The sequence below is a fragment of the Thunnus maccoyii genome, chromosome 13, assembly GCF_910596095.1.
Source record: "Thunnus maccoyii chromosome 13, fThuMac1.1, whole genome shotgun sequence".
Lineage (NCBI taxonomy): Eukaryota > Metazoa > Chordata > Actinopteri > Scombriformes > Scombridae > Thunnus > Thunnus maccoyii.
This window is the reverse complement of record NC_056545.1, coordinates 17036250-17061600: the sequence shown is the minus strand read 5'-3', so window position 1 is coordinate 17061600 and position 25351 is coordinate 17036250. Positions and strand designations below refer to the sequence as shown.

Sequence of the window (25351 nt, the reverse complement as noted above, 5' to 3'; positions counted from 1 at the left end):
CGTTTGTTACAGCACTAGACTTAGATTCATAAACAAATGATTCATTTTAGTGTGACTTTTTCATTAGCAGGCAATTATTTGATACTTTTAATTTATAGCAAAATTATTATTTGATTAGTTCTTAGTGCTGAGAAGCACACATCAGATAAAAATGTATGATTCATGCAACATATACGTCTCTGAACAAGGAAGGAGAGGTAAACTCTATCTGTGCTGGGAAGCAGCCTGATAAGTTGTTTATTATTGCTGTGTTTCGGAATTGATTTGGCTTATTTCTCAGAAGGCTAATGTTCCTGAAACAGACAAGACGAGACAATGTTTTCGTCTAGTCTAGATGAAGCAACACTGAAGAAAAACATTTGACCAAAAAGATTCTTAATCCTCTTTGTTCCACATCATTGGACACAAATTGCTTATGAAATGTTTTCCTATAATTTACACTTTTCCCTCTTGGTTTATGTAAAATACTTTATTACTGTATGTAATAGTTTACATGGAAACTTTTTACACATTTGTCACTGTGTGATACACTAATGGGTAGAAATACTAACAACACAACACATTAAATGACTGTGATTGCTTAGTTTAATAAGCAATAATCTTTCACTTCTGTCAGATATTTATAGTTTTGCAAAGTTTCTTTTAGGTTAAATATCTTAATGATGTTTACTACATTCATATCTACTTTAGAATTCTGCATGAAACACAACAGAAATAGATGATCTGTACACTAAAAAAATGGCATTTTTTTCTGCTATTTCTCATATTTGGAACATGTTAGTTTAATTGTAATTGTACATGAACATATGTTGCAGTCTTACTGTTTATTCCCAGCATGAAAATCTGGTATAGTGGCAGAATTGATAAGTTAATACTTTCCTACAAGCAAAAATAATCTTTCTGAGCTATATGTTGGCAGTCCACTTAATTCTCTTTGAGACTAATTATATCAGTATGTTGTATTTATACCCTGTGGACAAAGTTTTGAGACTTTCAGTGAAATTAATTAACTGATTGTGATTTTCTATAATTGTCTGTTCTTCTAGAAACTACAAACATTTACCAAGTGTAAACTTGTACAGCCTTCAAGCCAAGTACTAAAAAACCTTTCGAGACATCTTCTTATGTATTCTGACAGATACACCTCAGTGATTAAAAACTCCACAACCAGTGATACTCACCATCCCAACACTGTCATAATATAAAATAATTTGCTTCAGTTTCTTTTAATTTTCATTATCAGTGGTGAGACTGAACTGTTAGGCCTTCTTATTAACACATAATAACAACAGAATGGGCCCCTACTGTATATAAGCCATGTGATACAGCACAGCACAGAATCAATCAACTGCTGTTCACTATTAGCATAATTCTTGGACAAAATGTCCTCAAGGGAGGTGGGCATGGTGTGCTTTTAAAGCGGAAAAAAAAAACCCTGAGTAAAAACAGTCAGTACAAGTTAGGGTCAAACAGCGGATCCATCAATTATTTGTCATGTCGCTCCACTCTTAACTCTGCTGGTAGAAATTGATGATGTTTTAGGGAATGAGTACAGTGCAGTACAAAACAGCAAAACAGTCAACAGCGATATGGGAACATTTGATGATGTTAAATGGCAGAAGCAGTGCCAGAAGGGGAACATTTCTCAGAAGTGAAAACGCCGAGATGGTCTGACTCAGGGTTCCAGCGAGGACCGAGCGTCAGTCAGCTCCACTGCAGGCCGTTTCACAGGAAGTTGGTGCCATATATGGGTGTCACAGGCTATTATGTCTGTAGCTACATGCTCCTACTGTGCTATGTCTCCATGGCAACCAAGACGAGTCAGTCCCCCCCCCCCCCCCGTCTCAGTCTCTTGTTTTCTCTCTCTCTCTCTCACACACACACACACTAGTACACATCTTCCTTTCCAGACTGCCTCAGCCAACAAGATCAGATAGTGTATGACTCACTCTCATAACCTTTTCCCCAAAGTTTCCTTGCCATCAGCATCCAGAACTTTCTCTGTTCACCCCAGCTGTTCCCCATCAGCTCAACACAAAGCATACGCCTATTAACAACGGCTGGTTTTCCATTCTGAAATGATACATAGATGTTTTGAGATTAAAAACAATAAACATGTGTCCGTGCATTCTTCCGTGCTTCAACAGCAGGTAGAACCACTTCTTTCTGGGGAGTTTCTGTGTGTTGCATCATCCCGTCGAATCATCCCAAACCCAATAAGACAGCAAAATCACAAAATAATAACACCTAGGATGAAAAGTCAAGTGCGCTGTTACATAACTAGGTGTTTTACACACAGCCAAAGCTCACGCTGTGCAATCACGAAAAAGAACAACGTGACATTTGTTGAAGTTCCAAACTAATCACCAAGTCCTCAACAGCTTGGAGCCAGACGGAATGTTTGGCACACGCAAACTGGTGCACGCATTAATGAATGAATCTCAGTGCATTCGGTTGTTAGAATTAATACTCATTTTTTTGTGCTTCGTTGTAGCCTCAAAAGGGTTTTTTGAGACATTTATATGAGCATCATTATCAGGCACAAACAATGCGGCAGGTACCGGTGCAAGCTCTCACCATTTTATGACATTTCATTAGTATGTCAGGTGAAGAACGGCTTGTGTGGAGCTGCAGGATTGAGTCACCAATCCCCTTCCCTCTTTTTTCCCTCTCATCTTCACACCAGCTCCCCATTTTTTTCCCTTTTTTTTTACCTCTCTCATCCCCCCGTTTGCCTATTTCTCCACTCCCTTGTGAAATCATTCTCATTTGAATTCATACTCTGCATGCAACGAAACACAAATCGTACGCGCGTGCATGCGCATGCACGCACACACACACACACACGGTAAACACCACCAGACACTCCGCAGAGCTCTGATTTCACTGCAGTGTTTATTCATACTGTTTTCATTTGCTGCAACACTGATTGAGTAATGAGCTGGAAAATACTAAGCAATCATATGAGGAAGTATTAGGATACTGTGTCCATCAGGTGTGAGACACTGTGCGCACTCTTCATGCAAATACACACAAATGCAAGGATACACAGACAAACACAGTCACAAGGAGAAGGAGATGAGAAGAAAAAAGGAACTTCATTTATTGTCTTACCGGATGCTGGGGACTTGCTGCGCCGTGTTTGGATGATAGTCCTGGGGGAGCCTCGGTTCAGAGAGCCAGAAATCTTTCCATAGGTCACCGACTTCATCACACGACACTCTGCAAGCACAAAAACACAGAGAGGTATTCAGAAGTTATTTGGAAACCCATTTATTTATTCATCTACTTAAATAGTCTCCGAAACTTCAAGGGTGGGTTCAATGAACGTTGAAACAGTTTGTGTTTGCTGTAATTATTCCTCCTGCTCATACTGATCATTAGAAGATCCCCTCCAAATGTGCTTACAATGTAAGGGATGGGTACCTAAAAGTTTAGCTGCAGGTAAATAATGATATTTCAGCTGTCTGAGTTGATCAAGTAAAGTGGATATCTTCAGTTACAGTCTTTTTCCCTTTGTGTTGCAACATGCAGCGTTCAACAAAAAGAGGGAATTTAGCAATAAAAGGAGTGTAACTTTGAAAGATATCGAATTGATTTTATTAGCTTCAAATAAACTTTTAAATACAGCTTTGCACAGAATGAGGGCTGTGGATTTTGTCCCCCATCACTTACATTAAAAGTGCATTATGAAGGAAATTTCTTATTGGTCAGTATGAACAGGAAGAAAAACATGTGTCAGTGTTTATTTGGGCACCTGACTGTTGTTTTAGGACACTTGAAAAATTGGCAAACCTATTGTTTAAGAGTTTTGGGGAAAAAGTGTTAAATCAAATAGTGTTTAAATTAAAATCCAAGCAACTAGACTGCTACAGCTGGTCAAATAAAGGAAGGGAAAACTGCTGCACTCAAACAATATGATGCACTGTAGTGGTGACGTGATATTGTGTTTTGTAATATAGCTTTAACGCAGTAGCATCTTAACAGATCAAAATTTTAAATTGTATGGGTTCCTAAGCAACTATTGTTTTAATATTTTTGACTGACTTTGACCTCTTGTCATGCAAGAAAACAGCAAAGTACTAATGTATCAACAGCTGTAATTGGTTTTAGCCTCAGGTGACCTGCAAAAATGAGTTCTGACCTTCACTGGGCTCGCTTTCATAAACACTATTGCTGTGATGTTTCAGGACACACACACAGTCCTGATAAATGAGCCATGTGATGGTACTCACACATCCTCCTTGCCTCATTCATCCCCAAAACATTGCTCCTCTCCTGTTCATTAACCCAGCCCCATTATAGCTCATTACCATTTTAGACCAGCGATGTGTGTGTGTGTGTTGCTGTCTGCACGTGTGTCTATCAGTGTGTGTGTGTGTGTGTTATTTGCTTGTGTGGCAGTCGTTGTTGCCCAGTGATTAATGTACAATGCAGAGTGTTAACATGATGACAGTGTGCCAGAGCTGAGGCAGAGGCGATAATTATAGTGATGCTGAGAGGAGGCAAGTTGTCTGCAGCTCTGATTCCAACTGTCTCTCTGCTCGCTGTCTGTTTCGTTTCTCGATCTGCTTTCCCGCCTGACTATTTCTGCCTCGTGCTTTCTGCCCTCTGCCTTTTGCTCCATGCCTCCCTGGGCAAGAAGAGGTGTCAAATTGTGTTGTCTGTCTTCTGGAACAACGGAAAAAATGCATGTGTGTGTACTTGCACTGTATTTATCACATTGTGTGGGGACAAAAATGTGTTCTTGGACACATTTTGGGGATTTATTGTACCTCACATCTGAGGGAAAAAATCTAGCATTTACCTTAGGGTTAAGGTTAAGACTTAGCTTTTGGTTAAGGTTGGGGCTAGACATTTAGAAGTTATGGTTAAGGTTAAAGTAAGCTTCCAGTGAAGGAATGTAAATCAGCATAATGTTCTCTCACAGGAACAAAAACAGAAAAAGAAGAAAGAAAATAAAGATATATGAGGAGACTAGCTGATACTTTCTTTAAATGTAAGACTAAACTGTTCTCAAACTGCTTATTTCAAAATAACACATTTTGCTGTTTAATTATTAAGTTAAAACAAAACAGATTTCTCCATAATATGCTATTAACAGCTTATTAGATGTCTATTAAGGGGTCATATCTGTCACACATCAAATCTAAATCATCCGCTAAGAAATGCCTGAGCAACTAGACCAATAAGCAAACCATGAAGAGTGTTTAGAATACGTTGGTAACTTGCCACATCTCGAAATTTCTGAACCTACTTTTTTCAACTACATGTTACTAAGTCGACATGAAACACACTCCAGCAACTGCACGGCCTATTTTGAGTCTTAAAAACAGATTTCAGTGGAAGTAAAATTCAGCCCTGGAGCCAAAAACCAGGCAAATAAGACACAATCATGCAATGTTTTTCTTACTTAATGAGTTGGTGAGGAGCCCCTATTGACAAATGAACAGCATGCAATGATTAAAGTGGATTGTGAGACACTGAGGGCCATAAAAGACACACTGGTTGTCTTCCCAAATTCAGCAAAAAAAGAATGCCAAATGGCAGACATGTTCATGTATAGTCTGTGCACACAGTCCTCGCAAACAAGACCAGATGATGATATTACATCATGCAGACCCTTACATGGATAAGGAAAGTATACTTTAAGCATAAATGGCTGACCATAAGAGGTGCTCCACTTCTTAGCTGTAGCTGGTTACTACGACAAACCTCTTATGAGGGACTATCATCAGTAACTAATAAAAATGCAGATACCCCAGAAACATGGTCTTTTAAACACCTTGATACATGTACGAGCATCGTCTCTCTTTCAAGAGTAAAGAAGGTTACGAAAGGGGAACTGGCTAATGTAACAGATAGCCATTATATTTTTCAAATGAAAGGAGAGTGGGGTGGGAAGAGAGGGAGGAAAAAAGAGAAAGAGAGACAAAAGGGGGAAGGAGGTGGAGGTTGGCGACCCAGGTGGGATGGCTATTATGAAGGGATGAAGGGATACAAGGGAAACAAATGAATTTAATAAACCTTTGAACAAAAGCCAGCAAACACTCATTCACGGGAGACAGGAAGATGAGAGGCTGCGAATGCAGATGAGTGCTAAATGGCAGGAGTCTTCAGACAGCAATGGAGAAGGGGGAGAGAGACAGCGAAACACAGATGGGTGAAGTGAGAACAGAAGTGCCAACGTATCCTCAGTAGACCGCAGAGGGGACAGGAAGAGAGGAGGAAGAGGAAGAATTGTGCAATAGGTTAGATGATGGCTTAAGTGCAGGAGAGTCGTTCTGAGAGGAGGAGAGGAGAGGAGAGGAGGAGAGGCAAGAAACCATGGAGCGTAATGAACTGGACAGCCTACACAATCCTTTGCCACCTGAGCCAAGGAAATGTGTTATGCAGGGAAGACAGGGGGACACTGTGCAAAGTGCAAAGACATGATGAATGGGGGGAAAGTACAGAGAAAGACAGGAAACAAGTCAGAAAGAAAATAAAGATTTTGTTTTACCAGTAAAAAAGGAAAGATCTATATTCTGACTAATGAACAGAAAGCTGATATGGACAAAATTAACACCGAATCTCAAGACATTCATTTGATTTTGACTATTTGGTAACATATTCATTCGAAACCATGGCTACTTTTCATACTGGTCTACTACTGGTCCATGTGCGAGGCAAATTCACAGATGTCACTTTGTGTTCTGCTTGTAGTCTGAAGAAAAAAGAGCAATATGAATTCAGCTTAGTTCAATTCATGAAGTTTTCCTCAAACAGGATGTGGGTAAATAAAGTTTAACCATTGATGAGGGTTTAAAATATTTGCACACCAGCATCCTAGAGAAGTCTGAACTCCTTTTTCCAAAATGTGCGTAGTCATATTCATCAGCTGTAGCACATTGGTGCTTGTGCATGTAAACAGGAGGTAGAAAAGATGTCGGATATCATGTCTAAGTTAAGAGCGAAATTAGCAACCTTATAATTATGTCAATTACAAGAGGTGCTTTGCTTCAATTAAACTGTCCATTAACCTTTAGAGTGTTTTAGCAGTGTATTTCTCCAAATTAGCTCTTTTTGGACAACCTTTAAATAGCCAAATTGTTAAGCTAGTAATTAAAAACTAATCATTCCCTAATTTGTAGAATTATAGAGACAACAGATTTGTGTAGCTCCTATTTTATCACAGCGTGATTGTATTAAATGATAAGTTGCTCAGCCATAGCAAATAGAACATACAAAAAAAAACAACAACAACTTTTAAACGATCAGGAAACACAGCTGGGAGCAGGAATGAAAGGACGAAAGGAAAGGAAGAACATAAGAGGGTCAGACTGAACACTCTAATATGAAATGTCAGCATGGAAATGTCAGAGAATCTACTAGTCGCCTCACCACTCTCATCCAGCATCAAGTCATCTTGGTAGCGAAACTTCTCTGGTCCACACGCCACAAAAATGTCCTCGTCTCCAAAGAAGTCTTGCAGACATGCCACCTGGGGAAAAAAAAAAGACACACGCAGAGGAGTGAAACCTTTATTTATCCAGACATTGACCTCTGGGAGCTGCTAAGAGCAATGACAGCTTTTTGCTGTTAAGGGGCTAAATGTCTTACTCAAGGGCACCTTTTGTTTGGGGAAAAAAGAGAGATTTTTGCAACACCTGATTCCTAGCTGGTCTGTGGATTTTTAAATGAATTCTTTACTTCTAGGCAACCACATATACACAAAGCATCCTGTAGAAGACACCACACATACTCTGTTCTGCTCTGCACTTCACAGTGTTCACAAAATTGACTTTCCCTTCCTGAGCTCAGGTGAAAAGGCACATACGCTGAGCCCCAGGAGACGGATCAGGACAACCAGGGATGTGTCTGTTTGAACGTGTTTTTGTTTGTTCATCAGTGTCTGTGAATATCTGTGCGCACGCCTGACAAGTCCCTGAGCTACAGCACTGTTTTGTTTCTGCAGTTAATCAGTATATCAGCGACTATAATGAGACCTCGCTGACTCACTAATTTTCTGAGGCGCTGCAGCACGTGCACCAGACTTCCAGAGAAGAAAGTGGGGAGGTTTGTCCCCCCCCCCCCCCCCCCCCCCCCCCAAAAGACCAGCATCCTATAAATAGCAATGAATAGCAGAAGAGATGAAACAAAGACAAAAGAGAGAGAGCGCATATATGACTTACAGGAGAGATAGCAAGTGTTATGAGAGAGAGGGAGGGAGGCAGAACATTGAAAGTAGAGATTAATGTTGAATAAGTAGAGCTGACTAAGTCTATATGTGACTCACAGAAAAACAGCCACTGTCTTAATGAGTCACTGTCATTCTTTTACAGATTATACTGTGAAGCTAATATCAAAGTGATTTTAAAAAATGCCAAAATTTGAAAATTGAGTCACTAAAGGTGACGAAACTGGAACTAGAACATTAAAGAAGACAGGTTTTTGGTAAGAAGGTCTGCAGAATCTCAATTATTTTGTGTACAGGTGCCAATTCACAAATCTTCAACTTATGGTCTTTTCATTCTGTCTACACAGGACAAGTTTTTTGATCTGTAAACTCACCCATACCTGTCTGGCAGGAAGAACTCTCAGCCATAGGGTGTTCATTGTGATGAATACGTTACTAAATACTCTGCTGTTCATTATTTTCTATTTGATTTAGTCGACAGCTAATTCTATATCTGATCTAAACTATCCATGATTTACTCAGACAACTTTCATTACACCCCACAGGCCGATATTTCAATCCCAAACCATCAATATTCCAAGTTATATTTCACTATAGGCAACGGTACAGTCAGAAAGGGATTTACGGGAAGACAATAGCTCATTCATCCACTATGACAAATCTCCCACCAAAAACCTATTAAGAGCTATTGCAATTTAGGCTGCACGCACGTCTAGCACCGCCTGGAGTTAACACATAAACACAAAGCTACCGTTATTGCATTTTCATGGCAATTAAGATCCAAGAATCCATTTAGATTCCTATTAGCTACCGATCAACAGCCCAAAAGAAAGTCACAGCTGATGTAACAGCATTATCGACAGCGAAGGGGCCATTCTGAGTGTGTGTGTGTGTGTGTATGTGTGTGTGTGTGTGTGTGTATGAGGGGAGATGGGAGCCACCCTATTTCACCCCCCATAGTCTCCAAATTTGCCAACGGGGAGACAAACAACAAGTTAAATCTGAGACAGACTCTCTGTGGTGTATGGATCGTTTTCCTTTTCAAATCAAGGCTCTGCATCTGTGTGTGTGTGTGTGTGTGTGTGTGTGTGTGTGTGTGTGTGCGTGCGCATTCAGCCACACATCACTCGAAGATACACGTGTCTGCACAGGCACACATGGATACTTTTGGGTGTGTGTATGTGTGTGTGAAGAAGTGATATTATTCTAGTTTCATAACAGGGTGCATATTGCTTTGTTCCCTAATATCCCCTGATAGTGTGTTGGTGATTATTTCAGGAGCGAGAACAAGATGGCTGTGATACAGATACTGGCGCCGTTAACATTTCCCCAGAGTGTCAGTGCTGACAGGTAGACATGACCTCTTTTACCTCTTTTCTTATTTCACTGTAATTTCACATTATTTTCATCTTTATATCATTTTTATATTACTTGCTACTGTATAATTATTGTGTCTGTTGTACTCTGTCCACTGAGTGCAGTCATTTTACTTGTCAAAGTGTAGAAAGTATTAGATTATGTTGTTGTTAGCTGTTCTTTTCTTCTAAATTCCACATATTCATATACAGGTTCCCCTTCAGTAAACCAGGCAATTTGAATATGTCACATTGTGTTGAGCATTTCTAACTATTCATGAATTCATTTATTAATAAAAGGAAAAAACCCACAGATGAATTGATATTTAAAACAACAGTTAGTTGAAGCCCCGGTAAAAGCCATAAATAGTTCATTATTCTTCCAATGGGAGTTTATTTATTTTCTCATTTAGGATTGAGGATTTGTTTGATACCAGCATGCCTTGTCAAACAAGTACAGTAACGATAGCTGTGAGATATCATTACTGTCTGAAATGTAGTGAATGGAGTAAAAGTCTATATTCTAAGTTTAAGGTGTCAGAAACTCAAAGTAGCTCTTTGATACACTGTAAAATGTAATTTGTTGTTTCAAATTAAAAATATGAGTGAAATGACTGCCTTAAAATTTTAGCTGAAGTACTGAATACCAATACTTCTTTTAACACCACCAAACATTTCAAAATATAGCATGTTGTATAAACCCTTGTCTTCTGTTAATTTATTGAACCGCTCAGGTTGTTGTTTGACATTGTAAATGTCAAACAATTAATTTCATTCAAACAAAGAACAAAGAGCTATAAATGCTACTGTTGCTCTCAGGCATCAGCACAAAGACAATGTGCAATGCTGATCTCGGTGATGTTATTATTATGAGAGTGTACGGGGGTAGGCACTCAATTCAATGCTATCCTTCATCAGGGTTTGCATTGTTTTCATTATTATGAGAAGAAACAATCACTTACGTGTATTAAAGACACGCAGCAAGTTTCCATCATATATTTTTTCTTCAAACTACAAAAAAGAAAAGTCTTTGGAGAATTTTAATTCTCAAACAATACATGCTGGGAAATTTGCTAATATGCTGATAATTTTTCTTTAGAAACTTAATTTAATGAGTTGAGTGAATTAGCAGCTTCACATTCATTCAACTCATCATTTCAAGTCAAAGGACTTCAAGTCAAAGGAACTTATAAATATGAGTTCTGAAATGGTGCTGAAATAAAAACTAGAAATTTTAGGTTGAATTAACTTGAAATTATAAAATTTATATATTTAAGTTGCGTTAATGACAAAGTATTAGTTGAGTCCACTGAATTCCTGTATGATGTTTTACAGTGTACAGTACATCTGTACGTCTACTTTTTAACCACAAAGACTGGTATGAACTTTTTAAAGAATGCTAACGTGTTAGCTAACAACATTATCACACTTAAACAGACCGGATGATCACCAGAGAGTAAACAAAATAAATGGTTCATCTAACAATATGAAGAAATCTACTACATGTGGTCTTATATGGTGTTATCTAAACACCTCTCTGAGGCTTTACAAAAAAAGTTCATCAGTTAACTGTTTATTCTATGAAATGTTTTTGTTTTGACCAACCAACAGGCCAGCACTCATATTCATTAAATTTACAGTGATATAAAACAGAGCAAATAAGAAAATTCTCACATTTGAGAAGCTGGAGCTGGCAAATATTTTGTATTTTTGCTTGAGAAATATTAATTATCAAATTTGTTGTAATTTCTTGCTAACCAACTAATCAATTAATCAAATAATCATCCCTGTAATGATACAATAAATCTACTTTATAGAAGTGTTGTTTTTGTCTGAAAGGCCCATGGGTTTTTGCTTCCAATAAATACATTTTTGGATGTTTTTTCTCGAGACACTCCTGTCAAAGAGGATTTCTGTTGGATGTGTGTTTGTTGGTCTGAGTCAGTCTGGCTATGCGTCCTCAGGCAAGGACTGCTGCAGCTGCTGCTGCTGCTGGAGTAAGAGGAGATTGCTAAAATGAGGCCTTTTGAAGCAGCTTATCGAGAGATAGAAACTGTAGCGCACCAGAAATGTCAGGTAAAGAGGGAAGAAAGAACACATGCAGAGTATGAGAGTATGTAATGAGGACAGGAAAAGGAAACAGGAGGGAAAGAAGGGCAGTCTTCATGTAAGCCTCTGAGGGCACCTTTAAGCTGAGGGTAAACTACTATGGAGCAACCCACAAACACATACTGTACTGTATACTGAGAAGGGTGTGAAAAGTATGGTTGCCATGGTGATAATGCCCTCCAGGCATGGCTGGTGCGTGCCACTGACTCTCACTACCCCCCTGATAGCATGCCGTGCACACTGTGATAGAGAGCTCGATCATTCATATTTTATCTACTATGGGCACGATACTCTGCAGAACTGTGTCATTCACGCAAATCCACGCACAAGCACACAAAAGTGGCACATGGTTTATACTGAAATACTCATATGACATCTCCTGTTCAAAAAAGATGATGTTAAGAAGAAGAGCTCTCCTGAAAGTCTCGGAAAAGACAGAAGGACAAATACATGATGGAACGGAAAGGAAGAGAGCTGGTAAAGGTGAAAAAAAAAAATAGTCACAGATGAAACCAGCTCACCATATCCTCCAACTTAGAGAGGAAGCTGACAGACAGAGGGAAAAGAGCAATAGAGGAGGAGATCTATTCCTGACTGCTGCTCTGAGCCCTTCTTCCCAGTGACAAAACCAGCTGCTTTGATGTCTCTGGCTCCACTCTCACATAGAACCAGTGCAGTTACACAACATCTACAGCTAAAACAAGCACAGGCAGAAACAAACAGAGGAAAAAGAGGGACTAAAATAAGATGATGAGGAAAGAGCAGAGGAGTGTGGAAATTGGCAAATTTCACAACCTCTCATGCATCTTTATTGATTACAGTGAGAAATGGGCTTTAAGACTGGGTGACAATGATTGAAGCGCTACCTCACATTAAACTGGATCTTTAAATTTCTGTAATCAAGTGTATTCAGGCATTATTTTTGGTTTAGAGCAAAACAAAACCAAGACTCCAGGAGTGAGGTAGAAGGTTAACAAGTGCACTGCTTGTGTCACATCTCATATATGTGACAAACATCAATCCCCTTCTCTTATTGTCCACTGCCATCATGACTGACAGGACAGTTTATTATTTATCAAGGTACTAAACATAACAAAAAGGGGAAAAAGGACAGTGTTTGATATTTTCAAGAGGTTACAAAACAGTAAATCCAGAATTTCATAGAAAGGCTTTTACAAAAATACATTACTGCATGATGAGGTGTGACTCTTAGAAGAATCTCAATGCTACCATCATCCCCTCCTTATACAACAAATGATTGTTCCACATGAATATTTCTCAGTAAACTCATTCATGTTCTCACTACGCCACCTAGTGTAGATACACCAAACACTGACTAGAGTGTCAGTTTCTCCCTTTCACATCAGCACTCCTCCTCTTCACACTTTCTTTGTTCTTCTTCTCCTACTTTAAGTTTAAATACAAAACACATTCAGAACACCTGCTGGTTTTGGTCAGATACCATGTTTCAACTCATATAATCTCAGTTTGTGATCTACCTTTGCAGCAATGTAATGAGACAGACAAATCACTTACACCACAGGGTGGCACTGTTTAATAGCCTCATGATGTGGAGAGACTGATAAGCCATTCCTGGCAACAAGAATTCAACAAGCCTTGTTTTTATAACAGTATATACCAGGAAAGAAGGGTGATAGAGATACTAAATGTCCACTTTTCTGGAGTTGTAGACAGTTTGGCTTCAAAATGCAGCAGAAATTCCAGAAACTATAGTATTTGGATCCAACTCTAGAGAAATAAAGTGAGGCAGAGAGTGCTTTATATAAAGAAAAGCAATGGTAAAGAGGTAAACATTTTGTCTACAACCTAGATGCTCAATTACCAACACGTGGAACACGGAGGGACTTAAAAAATGTGTTGTTATTTGAGTCAGCCGACAACAGCAGCAGGCAGATTTAAACATTTTAAATCTAGGTCTCTGCAGAGCAATACTTTTGGTCGATAATATCTGAGTGCCTCTTTGTTTGGGGCATGTCATGAGGGATGACTGTGGAGCTGCTGTGCAGATAATTAGTTCAGGACACATGGGGAAATGTGTTGAATGAAAGCAACAGCTGTAATAGTACAACAAGCCTACAGGGACACAATAAACATACTATCTGATCTAACTTTTTATGAGAGGACAGAAACACACTGGCATATAATCCTATACAATCTTAGTTATTATTTTGTAAGGACATGCACACACACACACACACACACACCACCTTCTGAGTAACCTGGTGGTGCAAAATCTTAGCTTTTTGTGTTCAAACAGTCTGTCTGGTTCTCACCAGCAGCTCCTGTGAATCAGCTGCTGGGAACAAATGACAGCGACAGTGACAACACCACTCACTCTGCTCATTTAGATCGGCTATTCCTGTCTCCCTGTCAGATTTCAGGTCTACTTGACGACTGAGCTGTCAGCTCATCGCTTTTTAGTGGGAGTTTATCCGCATTTACTGACAGCCACTCAGAGCTAACTGAAGTATAAGTGGGCACATGTAAGTGTGTTTACATTTGGAGAATAAGCAACAGAGAATTTAAAATTCTGCAGTGGTTCAGTCTAACTGTTGTGTGTGTTTGGTATTTCTCTGATAAGAAACAGAGGGGCAATTCTCTTAGACTGAAACAAACAGACAGGGGGAAAAAAAAAACAGAAAAGAGATTGGAGACTCAACCACTAATCTGCTGCACCACAATAGACTCACAGTGGTAACATAGAGGACACAGTGAGGTCAACATAATCCTGCCCACAGAAAGACCACATTTTGGAGAGACGAGCTGTCGCTGCACTCTGCCAGGGGAGCTTAGCTCAGTGGAGCTGTCCACGGTGCTGAATCAACTGCAGCTGGCCGATGGGGCCTGGTGTGCTAGCTCTGCAACACTTAACACAGAGAGACTGAAGAGACAGGCTGACAGAGGAACAGATGGATGTATTGATGCAAGATAAAGTGAGACAGAGACACAAAGGGCAAAGTATTTGTTGCAAATACACAGAGCAGCTGATGTGAATAAATAAAATTAGCAAAGGGATGAAAAACTAAGAAACAGATTGGTAAGGCCTTAATATTTTAAAAGTAGCAGCATGTTGAGGCTACAACACACATCATCAGGATTTCAGAATAGCATGCAGTATGTGGCCTAAGGGTGCGATCATAATCAATATAACTACATAGGTTTGACATTCATCTCAAAGAACATGACATTTTATATTAACTAAGAGTCATGTTGTAGTAAGTAGACCAATCAAACCTGGGCACAGGACTTAAAAAGGCTGTCACCTGGTACTGGGGGCATTACAGTTAAAATCCCAAAAGGCACAAAACCCCTTTCCGTCTCATTCTCGAAATGAAACAGCCAAAATGCATTTTCTTCCTCTCTAGGGGAATTTAAAATAAATCTCCCCTCTCCTCGAGACACAGAAATAGGCACTCAAAGAGCCACACCAGCTGACATGGGGAAAGGTGGACTGAAATCGATCTGAAAGAGGCAAGAGAGAAGGATAAAACCATCTGTGTCCCAAAGAAGAAGTCAGACACCGCATGACCTCACACTGCCTCAATCAGCACGCTGCGCACTGCCCAGTTTCATCAGACAGCTGACAGGGGATGGGAAATGACAGAGAGGACCGGGAAGTTAGAAAGATAAAAAAACAAATAGAGGGAAAGAGAGCAGCGGTGACATGAGGCCAATTAGCTGTGCAGCGGGCTGAGTTGGCACTGGTGTTACTGCGTTCACCTCAAACCGGTGCAGCAGACTGCCTGGCTGGCTGGCTGGCTGCTCTGTTGCATAACAACTTATGTAACAGCTTCTGCACTCCACAGGGGCATAGCAAACTTTCTTTTGGAACTCTATCTGTCTGTTTCTCTGAGTGTGAGTGCCTTTTCCTGTCCTTCATGTGTGTAAAGGGAACTGAATAAAAAATGACATAAGGACATATTCCCTGAAGGACATAAATCTGACACGATATAGCATCACAGCACGCATTTCATTACCCTCAGCCTCTGCCTTTTCTCTCATCTCAACCTCATTTCTCTTGTTGCCATAAACATCTGATCTGTCAATTTATCTCATCCCGTCTTGCTTTATCTGACTCCCCCTCTTTTCTCTTACCCAAATCACCCAGTCCTTCACTTGTTTCCTTTCATCTCCCCCTTATTGATCTCTTTCCCCCTTTAATCTGTAGGCTTAAATCAATTTTCAAGCATGAGTGTGCGTGCACTGGTGTGTGTGTGTGTGTGTGTGTGTGCGTGTGTGTGTGTGTGAGAGTGAGCCTAAGCATGCATACAAATGTATAAGGAGCGTGCTGAATTAAGGAGCCAAACATGTTAGTACACGTGTTTCTAGAGCGGGTATTGACAGACAATGTACACAGTGTAAGTGAGTGAGTGAGTAAGAGTGTTTATGACATACATGGGCAATTCTAGGATCTGTTAAATGGGCAAGAAGCAGCCAAAACTAACCTGAAGGGGTCCTAAGACCTACAGTAATTGGGTTTGAGAAATAAAACTAGAATTTGATGTAGCCTGTATTAAAATAAATTGTGTGTGCCATGATTCACCTATGAAGTGTGTACATGGCCAGAAACTTGCAATAAAAGATGTTATTATCCAGTAATGATTTGGTGATAAATATAGAGAGAACCAAAAATCACGCAGTTGGTTGGTTTATGAGTGATTCAGTATACTTTTTAAGTTAGTTTGTTAGTTTACTGACTTCAATATAAGAATACAACAAAGGCCAGCTCTGAAATATGGTAAGATTTTAACTCTTGATGATTTTGGTCTATACATATAAAACTGATTCAGCATGACTTGACTTAATCTGTGAATTACTTTTTGACAAACAAAGGAATATATATTTATATCATATATGTTTTATATTATATATATGCTGTATATATAACCTAGAAAACATGAAACATTACCTTATTTGGTGTAATAATGTTTTGTGGTCATTTTGTCTTTTGTTTTAATTTGTCATCTTCATCAAATGTGAAAGCCCAGTTTGTGGCAAAGTGAAGGATTACTACTTCAATACTTTCAAAACAGAGAATCTATACTCATATTTTGGAAAGTGGTTTGATGGCTCTGAGCTCAGAAAAGAAGAAAACAATAAATCACTGGAAAAACAATGAAATGGCTCTTTGGGGTGCTTTTTAAATTTGATGATGCAGTTACTTTTGTTAGTTCAAAATGGCGCAGAATACTTTGTATCAACATGGGACACAGTTTACATTAAATTTTAATTCTAAGATGGTGCCTCTCACGTATTTGTTAGCAATGCACAACAATCCTGCCTTCCAATCGGCTTGGGGACGTGTTGGTCCTTCTAATGTTTACAACCTGGCTTCTCAGTGACTCCCTTCACCCAGTCATGACAGGATAAAACCTCTGGCAGTTAAGAGATATGCTGCTGGTCCCACTCTTTAAGCAGCATGAAGCAGGGACAGAACCTTTCAAATGCAGATTTACTTGAGAGAGATTAGAGAGTGAGTAAGTCAGGAAGTGCATGAGTCAGACAGTGTGTGTGTGTGTGTGTGTGTGTGTGTGTGTGTGTGTGTGTGCGTGTGTGTGTGTGTGCATGTCTGTGTGTGTGTGTGTGTGTGTGTGTGATAAAGTTGGGGTGTGACTTTTCAACAGTCTGCCAGTGCTGGAAACGTCTGCCATCGATCCTAATTTGGCAGCAGATCCTCTGACAACAGACAGCCCTCCAATCTGCCACAATCACTCTCAGCCGGTAGACACAGTATCAAGCTAAATGACTGAGACACACACAGACAGAGAAATACAGTTAAACAAGCTGTTTCCACATAATAACAGCAGTTAAAGCATAAGATTTCTGCCGACGAATGCTCTACATGCCATTTACTGAAAATGTATTGTAACTGTATAGTAGCAAATACATATACAATACTGTATACTACTGCATGGCACACACACACACAAACCTACACACACACGCACACACACACACACAGTGCTGTGCTGAGTAACTGTGACTCAGCAGATCAGCAGGAGGAAATGGACTTTGCTTCCCACAATCCTCCTATGCAGAACAAAAAGTGACATCATCGACATACAATCCATCAAATAAAGATTAAAAAACAGCCTAATGCTTTGCATATGAGCAGAGCATAATCCCTGCTCTTCATAATATAACATTTTTTTCAAGTGATGTTGCTGTAGGACCCTCTGTGCAGTCCTTGCAGAGCTGGATACAGACCAAAGAGAATAAAGAAAATTAAAAATTAAAAAATGAAGACGGAGTGAGCGTAGAGGGATACACAGAGTGACAGAGAAAAGGGGGAGAGGGGGGAAGGAGGGAGAGACAGAGAGTAGGGACTGGGGGAGAGAGATGCCATATGTTACAGCTCTTGGATTTGGGGGTGCATGCCGAGTGTGCTAATTAAATGAGGACTAAACAGCCGTAAAAACAATGGCGTGTTGACAGAAACCACAAACAGACAGAGAAAAATGTCCAGGAAGGAGAGAAAGAGAAGATCAGAGGATGCAGGGATGAGTTGAGGATGCAAATGTGTTGACAGGAGGAAAAACAAACATTGTATAACAGGAGAAAGAATTATGCACAGAGAGAGAGAGAGAGAGAGAGAGAAGCAGAAACAGTATAGGTGGAGAGAAAAGTAAATGGGAGACAGAGAGAAGGCGGCTGCAGAGGAAGCAGAAGAGGGAGATAAAAGGATATTAAAAGCTCTTCAGCCTTGCCAACAAGGAGAAGAACAGGCCTACAATGCGGTTTGAGAAGTGAGAGCTGCACTGCAGATAGTGAACAAGTGGTTCATCCACACTCTTCTCCTACATGTAGCCTCTATTTAACACGTGCCATTGAATTATGAAAACATGCCACAGTACTGTGAGTATCATATTGAAAAGAGGTAGACAAAGTACTGTAAATAATACAGAAAAGGACATGAACTCTGAGGTAACTTGTTTACAATTTGAAATGTTGTTATAAAGATCGTATTAAGCTGGATACCAAGTAGCAGCATAATGACAATCAGTACTTCAGAGTTTGTCAAGCAACATGAGGCAAAAAAACAACTCCAAAGAGGCTCAATCATCTATGCCCAGTTATCAGGTGCATCAGTCAAACAAAAAAAGCAAATTATTTGATATGTCGATAGGAGAAATCTCAAAAATCCAGATAATATAGCTAATACACAGACAAACTGCACAACAGAACTGGAACAACAGTTGCAACAGGATAGGATAGTAACTGTGATGACACGTGCTGTAATAAGTCCCACCTTTGTAGTCTTGATTGCAATGGTGATTTGGTTAACTCCAAAGTTAAAAGGTTCACCTAGATTACAAAAAAAAACTGCATCTTTCAAAAAGCAATGTCTTCAGTTTCAATGAAAACTGCTTATAGCATGTTTCAACTGGTTGGATGTTGTTTTTGGAACAAGATTAAATATTTTTTCAAAGGGGTGCTCTATTGACTTATCTTTAGGAGTACTACTCTGTGACAAAAGTTGTGTGATGTCTTCTGTGGTCCAAGAGTTAGCAATCCAAAGCTTCAGAAAATAAGCCTGATGATGGCTTTGAGATTTAAAATGTGTCAGATGTGAGCTTTTAGGATGCAGAGGGAGGGGGGGTTAATAAAAAATGCTGTTGAATTGCATTAAGGAAGTTTCGTGATACAGTGTTTTTCGAGCTTGACCCAGAGACTAAAAAGTCTCTAGTATGGGCCTCTGCTGCTTCAATTTGAATTTTAAATCACCAGAGTACCCCTTTAATGGTAATTTCTGATCAAAACTGGAGCAAATAAAACCAAAAGTGAGAAAATATGCTGTTGGTCATTTGGATGAACTGACCCTCTTAACCCTTCTCATAAGTTTTTACATTGTTTTCTCCGAGCCCTGTATTTTTAGCATGGATGGTCAATGTGGGAATCAAACCTCTTGCCCTTGCTCGACCCACTGAGATACATACGAAAAGAGTTTATTAATGAGACACTCAAACACAGAACGCAACCAACCTTAGGGATGAGTAAGTGGCATCGCTTCATGCACTGGTTGATAATTGCCTGCAGTTAATGGCTAGTGATGCATGAGCAGAAATCTAGATGAGTCCATTAAAAAGAGTGTGTGTCGCTATTGGTGCCTAAGTATGCGTGAGCCTTGCACAACTCAAGGCCGACAGCTGGGGTCCCACATAAAGGTGTGTGTGTGTGTGTGCATGTCTGTGTTTGTGTCTGTGTGTAAACAGAGCTTAGATGTATTAATAGGCCAGCCATGTCCGTGTCCTAAGCCACTTACGGGCCGTCTATCTTCTTGATCAGAACAATCCAGCCGCACCATCCCGCGCTGCGTTACTGTGGGACATCATCGTTCCGCTCGTTCCTAGGCAACTAGATCAAATCATCATAGAAACTGGACAAATTGAAGAGCTTGCTGAGAAATATGAAGTTGTGGTAACCCCAAAGGAGAGGAGGGTGGAGCTAAAAATACCACCGATCACATACAGTGAGACCTGAGACAGTGGGACAAACAGTGTAGCGGTGGGGGTGGAACTTGATATATTCTTCCTCACTCAGTTGCTCGTATTACAGAAATATGATATCCAAAATGGTCACAGCAGAGTAAGCTCTCAGTGGGCAAACTGAGTATATGGGACATATCAGATGCTCAAAGAGACATGTTCACAGCCTTTTATATGTTGTATCTTCTCTATCACCATCTCATTAGCATCATCAGTTCCACAAACAGTATAGTTTTTGGTATCAAAACCAAAGCTTAGTTATCAGCAATAGTGTTGAAAAGCCCGACCAAATACTGATACACGTAAACACATACACATAAATGAAGAGGCGAAAAAAGAGGTCGGACAAGCAACTGTAGCTGAAAACAGACTCTCTGCAACTCTTAACCCAACTTCAGATGCCAAAAACATAATCCATTATTCATCTCAGCATACTTTTGCTGCAGTATTTTTAACTCAATTCTACTTTTGAAAAAAAAAAAGAGAGGAGCAATTCTGAAAAAGAAAATCAATGTAAACTGTCTTGTAGGCTGCTGCAATCCTCGAGAACGATTAGAGACGAAGAGAGAGAGAGAAGTAAGAAATGGGCTGTGGAGATGTAGGTATACATCCTGCCCCACTGTCTCTGGCCTCATTACAGGGGTTAATGAAGGCAAAGAGCCTGAGCTCCTGTTCTCTGATGCTCTCTCTCTCTGTAGGCTCTGCGGCTCTGCTGGGACTCAGAAAGGCCCAGAAACCTACTTCAGCCGAAGGCTCAATGACTGACACAACTCAGCTGACGGCAGCGGCCCACACACACACAAAACCATGTACGCACACAGTCACACACACACATACTCTACTTAACCCTTAAAGTAACTTTATCCCAGTGTGCACTCAGGTAATTACCTTTAGCGTGCTCCCGATATTCAATAATGTATATTCAAGTGAACATACACTTTGTTCACTAGTCATCCTATCCTTCCTGCCTTCACTCATTCATACAATATTTACTTTTTTTTTCAAACATTCATTTGAATTATATCAGACATAGTTTACTTATTTGTTAGTTCATTTTAATTGATTTTGTTATACTGTCTTACAGTTCTTTATGTTATAAGAGTCCTCTTATAAGCCTGATTCTCTCTCTCTATATAATAGTCAAGTGAACATGGATTAACCACATTTCATAGGGGGTTTACATTTGCTACAAGCTTTTCTAGTGTTTTCTGGGACCTTTCACCTATTCAGAAACAGGAGACTATTCAGGTTTTGTACAGACGTGTCTCTAATGCGTGAAACATGTACAGACACACTCAGTCCTATATGCAAAGCTGCTCCGATCTAGTCTGCTACCTAGTTTCCCCATCATTAATTCCCATCTTGCTTTTGCATCCATCATTCTCCATTTTTCTGTTCTCTCCATTATCACCAACTCTCCCACATGCATTAACCCACGCCTGCACACACAATCACACATAAAAATGAGACAGAGTTGCTTCTGCACTCAGCTCAGCGCAGCCAATTTGGCAGTAAGCGTGTTACCATGCCTACAGGCCCCAATCAATACCATGTCTAAAAATAGCATAAACCATAATAGTCTTACTTCCAATCGCAGAGGGGTGAACCGGGCGAGAGCAGCATTTATTAAGTAATCTCCAAGATAACTGTAACCAATGGCGACCACAGAGTTAGTGGGCATTGTACAAAAGCGTGAGTTTAATCCCCAACAGGAGGTTTCTCAAGGAAAACCTGATCCTGGGATTTTATTGGCTGGTGCTGGGATCTAACAGCAGGTCAGATCAGGAAATCTGGAGTGACTTCCTGCTGGGCTAACAGTGGATCATTAAATAGACGGCATGGCTTCAGACACAGGACGGCTTGCCAGCGCCACTGCCAACACATGAAGATTACTGTGTAGTACTGGGATGAACGGTAACACAATAGTACTAAAATGGCAATTAAGAATGAAAAGCCCACAGGGCAAAGACCATATTCATAAGAATGAGTCACAAATTGGCCATTTAGGAAACGATTACTGTAGCATGACACAAAATGGCAGGACGCCCTTGACGTCAAACGCAATCTGTTTCAAAATAACGGTGTCATTCTGATGGTGCTGCCAGAGGAAGAGTGGTTCTGTGTCGCTACATTCAATAACTTGGAGCTACAACATGATCTAGCGAGAGGGGAGCAGACAGACAGAGAGAGACAGAAAAGACGATGATGTGGGATGACATGAGAGCTGGGTAGGTGACATGTAGGCAAACAGGAAGAGACTAGTAAGCTAAAGCACGTCACAAGTATAACCTGAAAACCCTGACATCCTGGCAGAGACGCCGACTTTCTCTTTGTGTCTTCCCCACGCTGACAAATATACCCAAAAGTGAACATGTTTTAACACATCTCACCGCAGCAGTGAAGAATATATGCATGGATCTGTACATGTTTATGTGTGTGTGTAAGGTATAGCAGTTTTGTTTAGAGTGAGCGGGCACGTATGGTTTGAAGCTAGTTCTTTTTATAGTGTCTCCCTCCTCAGCTGAGAGAGGAAGCTGAATAGGTGGGTGGACTGTCAAGGGGGCCGTGACTCAGTTTATTTCTGTGTTCGAAGGCAAAGCACTGGCACGTATCGCTACAGCGTGGGTGAGAAACCCAGACTCCATTCATAGATTTGTTTAATCTTTACCTTCTCTTGACCTCTTTCTTGTCTCTGTGTGTCACTCTTTCTCTCCCTACAGCTCTGGCTGTGAGAAGGGGACACAAATGTTCTTCATTCATGAAAGCAAAATGAGAGTGTCGTCATTAAATATTTAGCTATTTTGATCCTTGTATCAGCCTGCTGATCTTTTTTCCCCTCTTCATGTAACACCAATACAAAAGCACCACAATGATGGCTTTTAATTGCGATGATTTTGAATCTTTCTATAAAACCATGACCAAACAGCAATAGAAAATGTGTCTCTTAGTTCAGCGTCTGGTCTACTTCCTTCAATGAAACCACTTATCATGTGCAACACTTGCAACAAAACATCTGTTTCCACTCACTGCATTGCCAGAGATTACATTTAGCCCACAAGCTTTAGAAACAACTCGAATGCAGGCAAACAACCAGCAATGGTAGCCATAATAAAATCAAGTTATAGACATGTTTGATGTCATTTTATACCACAAAAACTGTGCTTAGTGTTGTCCTCCCAAACACTACCAATGTTTATAAGATTTGTTGCTACGAAAACCATAAAAACGTGCAATCTCATGCTTTTGCTGAGAACCTGAGGAAGATTTCTCACCAGTTTGCCCTCCAGCGTGTAGATCTTCTTAACCACTCCGGAGTCGAGCTTGATGGCATCGGTGATGTCGGTCAGGACTTGTTCATAGGAATGGGCCGTTTTCTTGTTCAGCAGGATCCTCACAGCTTTGCGGGGCTTCACTCCGCTACGCACCACTGTCACAAGCTTTGGACGTATGAAGTCCTTGGTTTCGCGGCTCTCCGGGCCACCGGCCTTAGCGCTGCCCAGGGAAGGAGGCCCACGGGAGGCCGCCGCCGCAGCCTTGACGTTCACCGACCAATTGGGGTTCACGTTTTTTGTGTAATCCACCTTTTTGTAAGCTTCAATGGAGCTGCACACATAGCTCTCACCTGTTGGGGTTAGGGAGGTCGAGAAGAGGAAGGAGAGGAAAGCAACAAGAGATGACTGATAATATGTTGATATAGGATATTTTGCAGCTTGCTTTTCTTGCTTTTTTTGGTATATATCTTCTATATCTCAAAAATGATGTCAACAACGTATAGCTCTTTCCACGTCACTCTCCTGACGTAATGATACTGGCATTTAGTAGAGTAAAACAGATCAAGAGAGAGCTAATCTGAGTTTAGACATATGTCTGTATCACCATATGGTCATCAAATGAGTGATATAATCTACATAATATTAATCTACAGTGTGTTTAATTGGATTAGCCAGTTTTATAGAGCAGCGCCCATAAAAATATCTTGTTGAGCCTTATTTCAAACCAGCCTGTATATATGTAAGTGGGTCTAATGTTGCTCATTTTTCAGAGTCTTTTGTAACAGGGATCATCAGGGAGAGATCACATAAAATGGCAGCTGACAGGCCATTAGGTCTGGCAGTGTTCTTGAAGACAGAGGAAGAGATGTACAGACACACAATTAGATTTTGGATAATATTATGGATGCTGGTGGATGAGAACAATAACTGTCCTGCAAAGCTTTCATGTCAAGCATTATGTGATCAAACATAGACCTACAAACTTAAGTGAAGTACTCCAGGTGTGCTGTGTGTAACAGTTTACTCACCTTCTATCAGCTGGTCAATACTGGAGATCTTCTTGGAGCCATCCAGGGTGTAGATGGTGCGGACTCCCTGGGGCAGGTTGACGTTATCGGACAGGGAGCGGGTCAGATCCGCCAGCAGGGCGTCAAAGGTTCGGAATCTATCTGTGGAAATGGCGTAAACAATCCCGTTGAAGTAGCGGTCTCCGTTGCGGTAGAAGCGCACTTTCTTGGCTCTCTTCTCCGCGCTCAGAGTCTTCAAGGTCCGGGTCCGGTACAGGCTGCAGTGGGCGCTGTGTGTGGGACTCAGAACCCCGTTCATCTTGCCACTGGACCGGCCGTGCCTCTGACCTTTGTCCCGGTCGTCGAAATGTTCCATCTCCATCTCACTGCTCAGGCTCACAAGTACGGCTGTACTGTCTGCGACACACACACACACACACACACAAGAAAAAGTTTTCACTACCGAATAAGTAAACAAAAACAAAAGGTTGCAGACACCTCTCGAAAGGAAGAACCGAGGAGAGGTTTGGACGTCTGATACAAGGTAGCCAGTCGATGTCCGTCGCTAGTGCACGGTCTCAAAATAACCCCCTAATGACAGATTAAGTGCTCTTAAGCCGAGCAGCGGACAGCATGCTTCATGACGACCCACACTGTCTGTCAGAGTGCGGCTGACTTGTTCAGAAGCGCAGATGGATGGAGAGAGAGCGACAGTCACGAATCGATAATTTATTTCCCTCTTTATAAATATTCAGAAGCTCCGCGTGCACCCGCACGAGCAAGTCTTCATGAGGAGTTGCCCAACACGAAAACAAACCCGACCTAAAATAACGATCACTTAAAACAATTATTAAAAATGTGACAGATGTTTCTAGTCTTGAGATGAAGAGGCGTGAATCGTACGACCGAGAAGTGTTTTAAG

At 40.6% G+C, this 25351-nt stretch overlaps 1 protein-coding gene across 4 annotated transcripts in view; it reads right to left on the bottom strand.

Annotated features, from left to right (window-relative positions):
- Positions 1-25351, bottom strand: part of dclk1a (doublecortin-like kinase 1a) — a 47640-nt gene that overhangs the window by 21947 nt on the left and 342 nt on the right. For 3 of the 4 annotated variants that reach the window (XM_042430482.1, XM_042430476.1, XM_042430481.1), the window contains exons 2-5: positions 24451-24846; positions 23423-23772; positions 7384-7483; positions 3115-3222 (exon numbers count right to left, since the gene is read on the bottom strand). In XM_042430482.1, coding sequence (XP_042286416.1) covers positions 3115-3222; positions 7384-7483; positions 23423-23772; positions 24451-24811 — 919 coding nt within the window. In that variant the 5' untranslated portion in view covers positions 24812-24846. Of the gene's footprint in view, positions 1-3114; positions 3223-7383; positions 7484-23422; positions 23773-24450; positions 24990-25351 lie in introns of those variants that run through there. The other variant, XM_042430478.1, reaches the window with a different exon arrangement.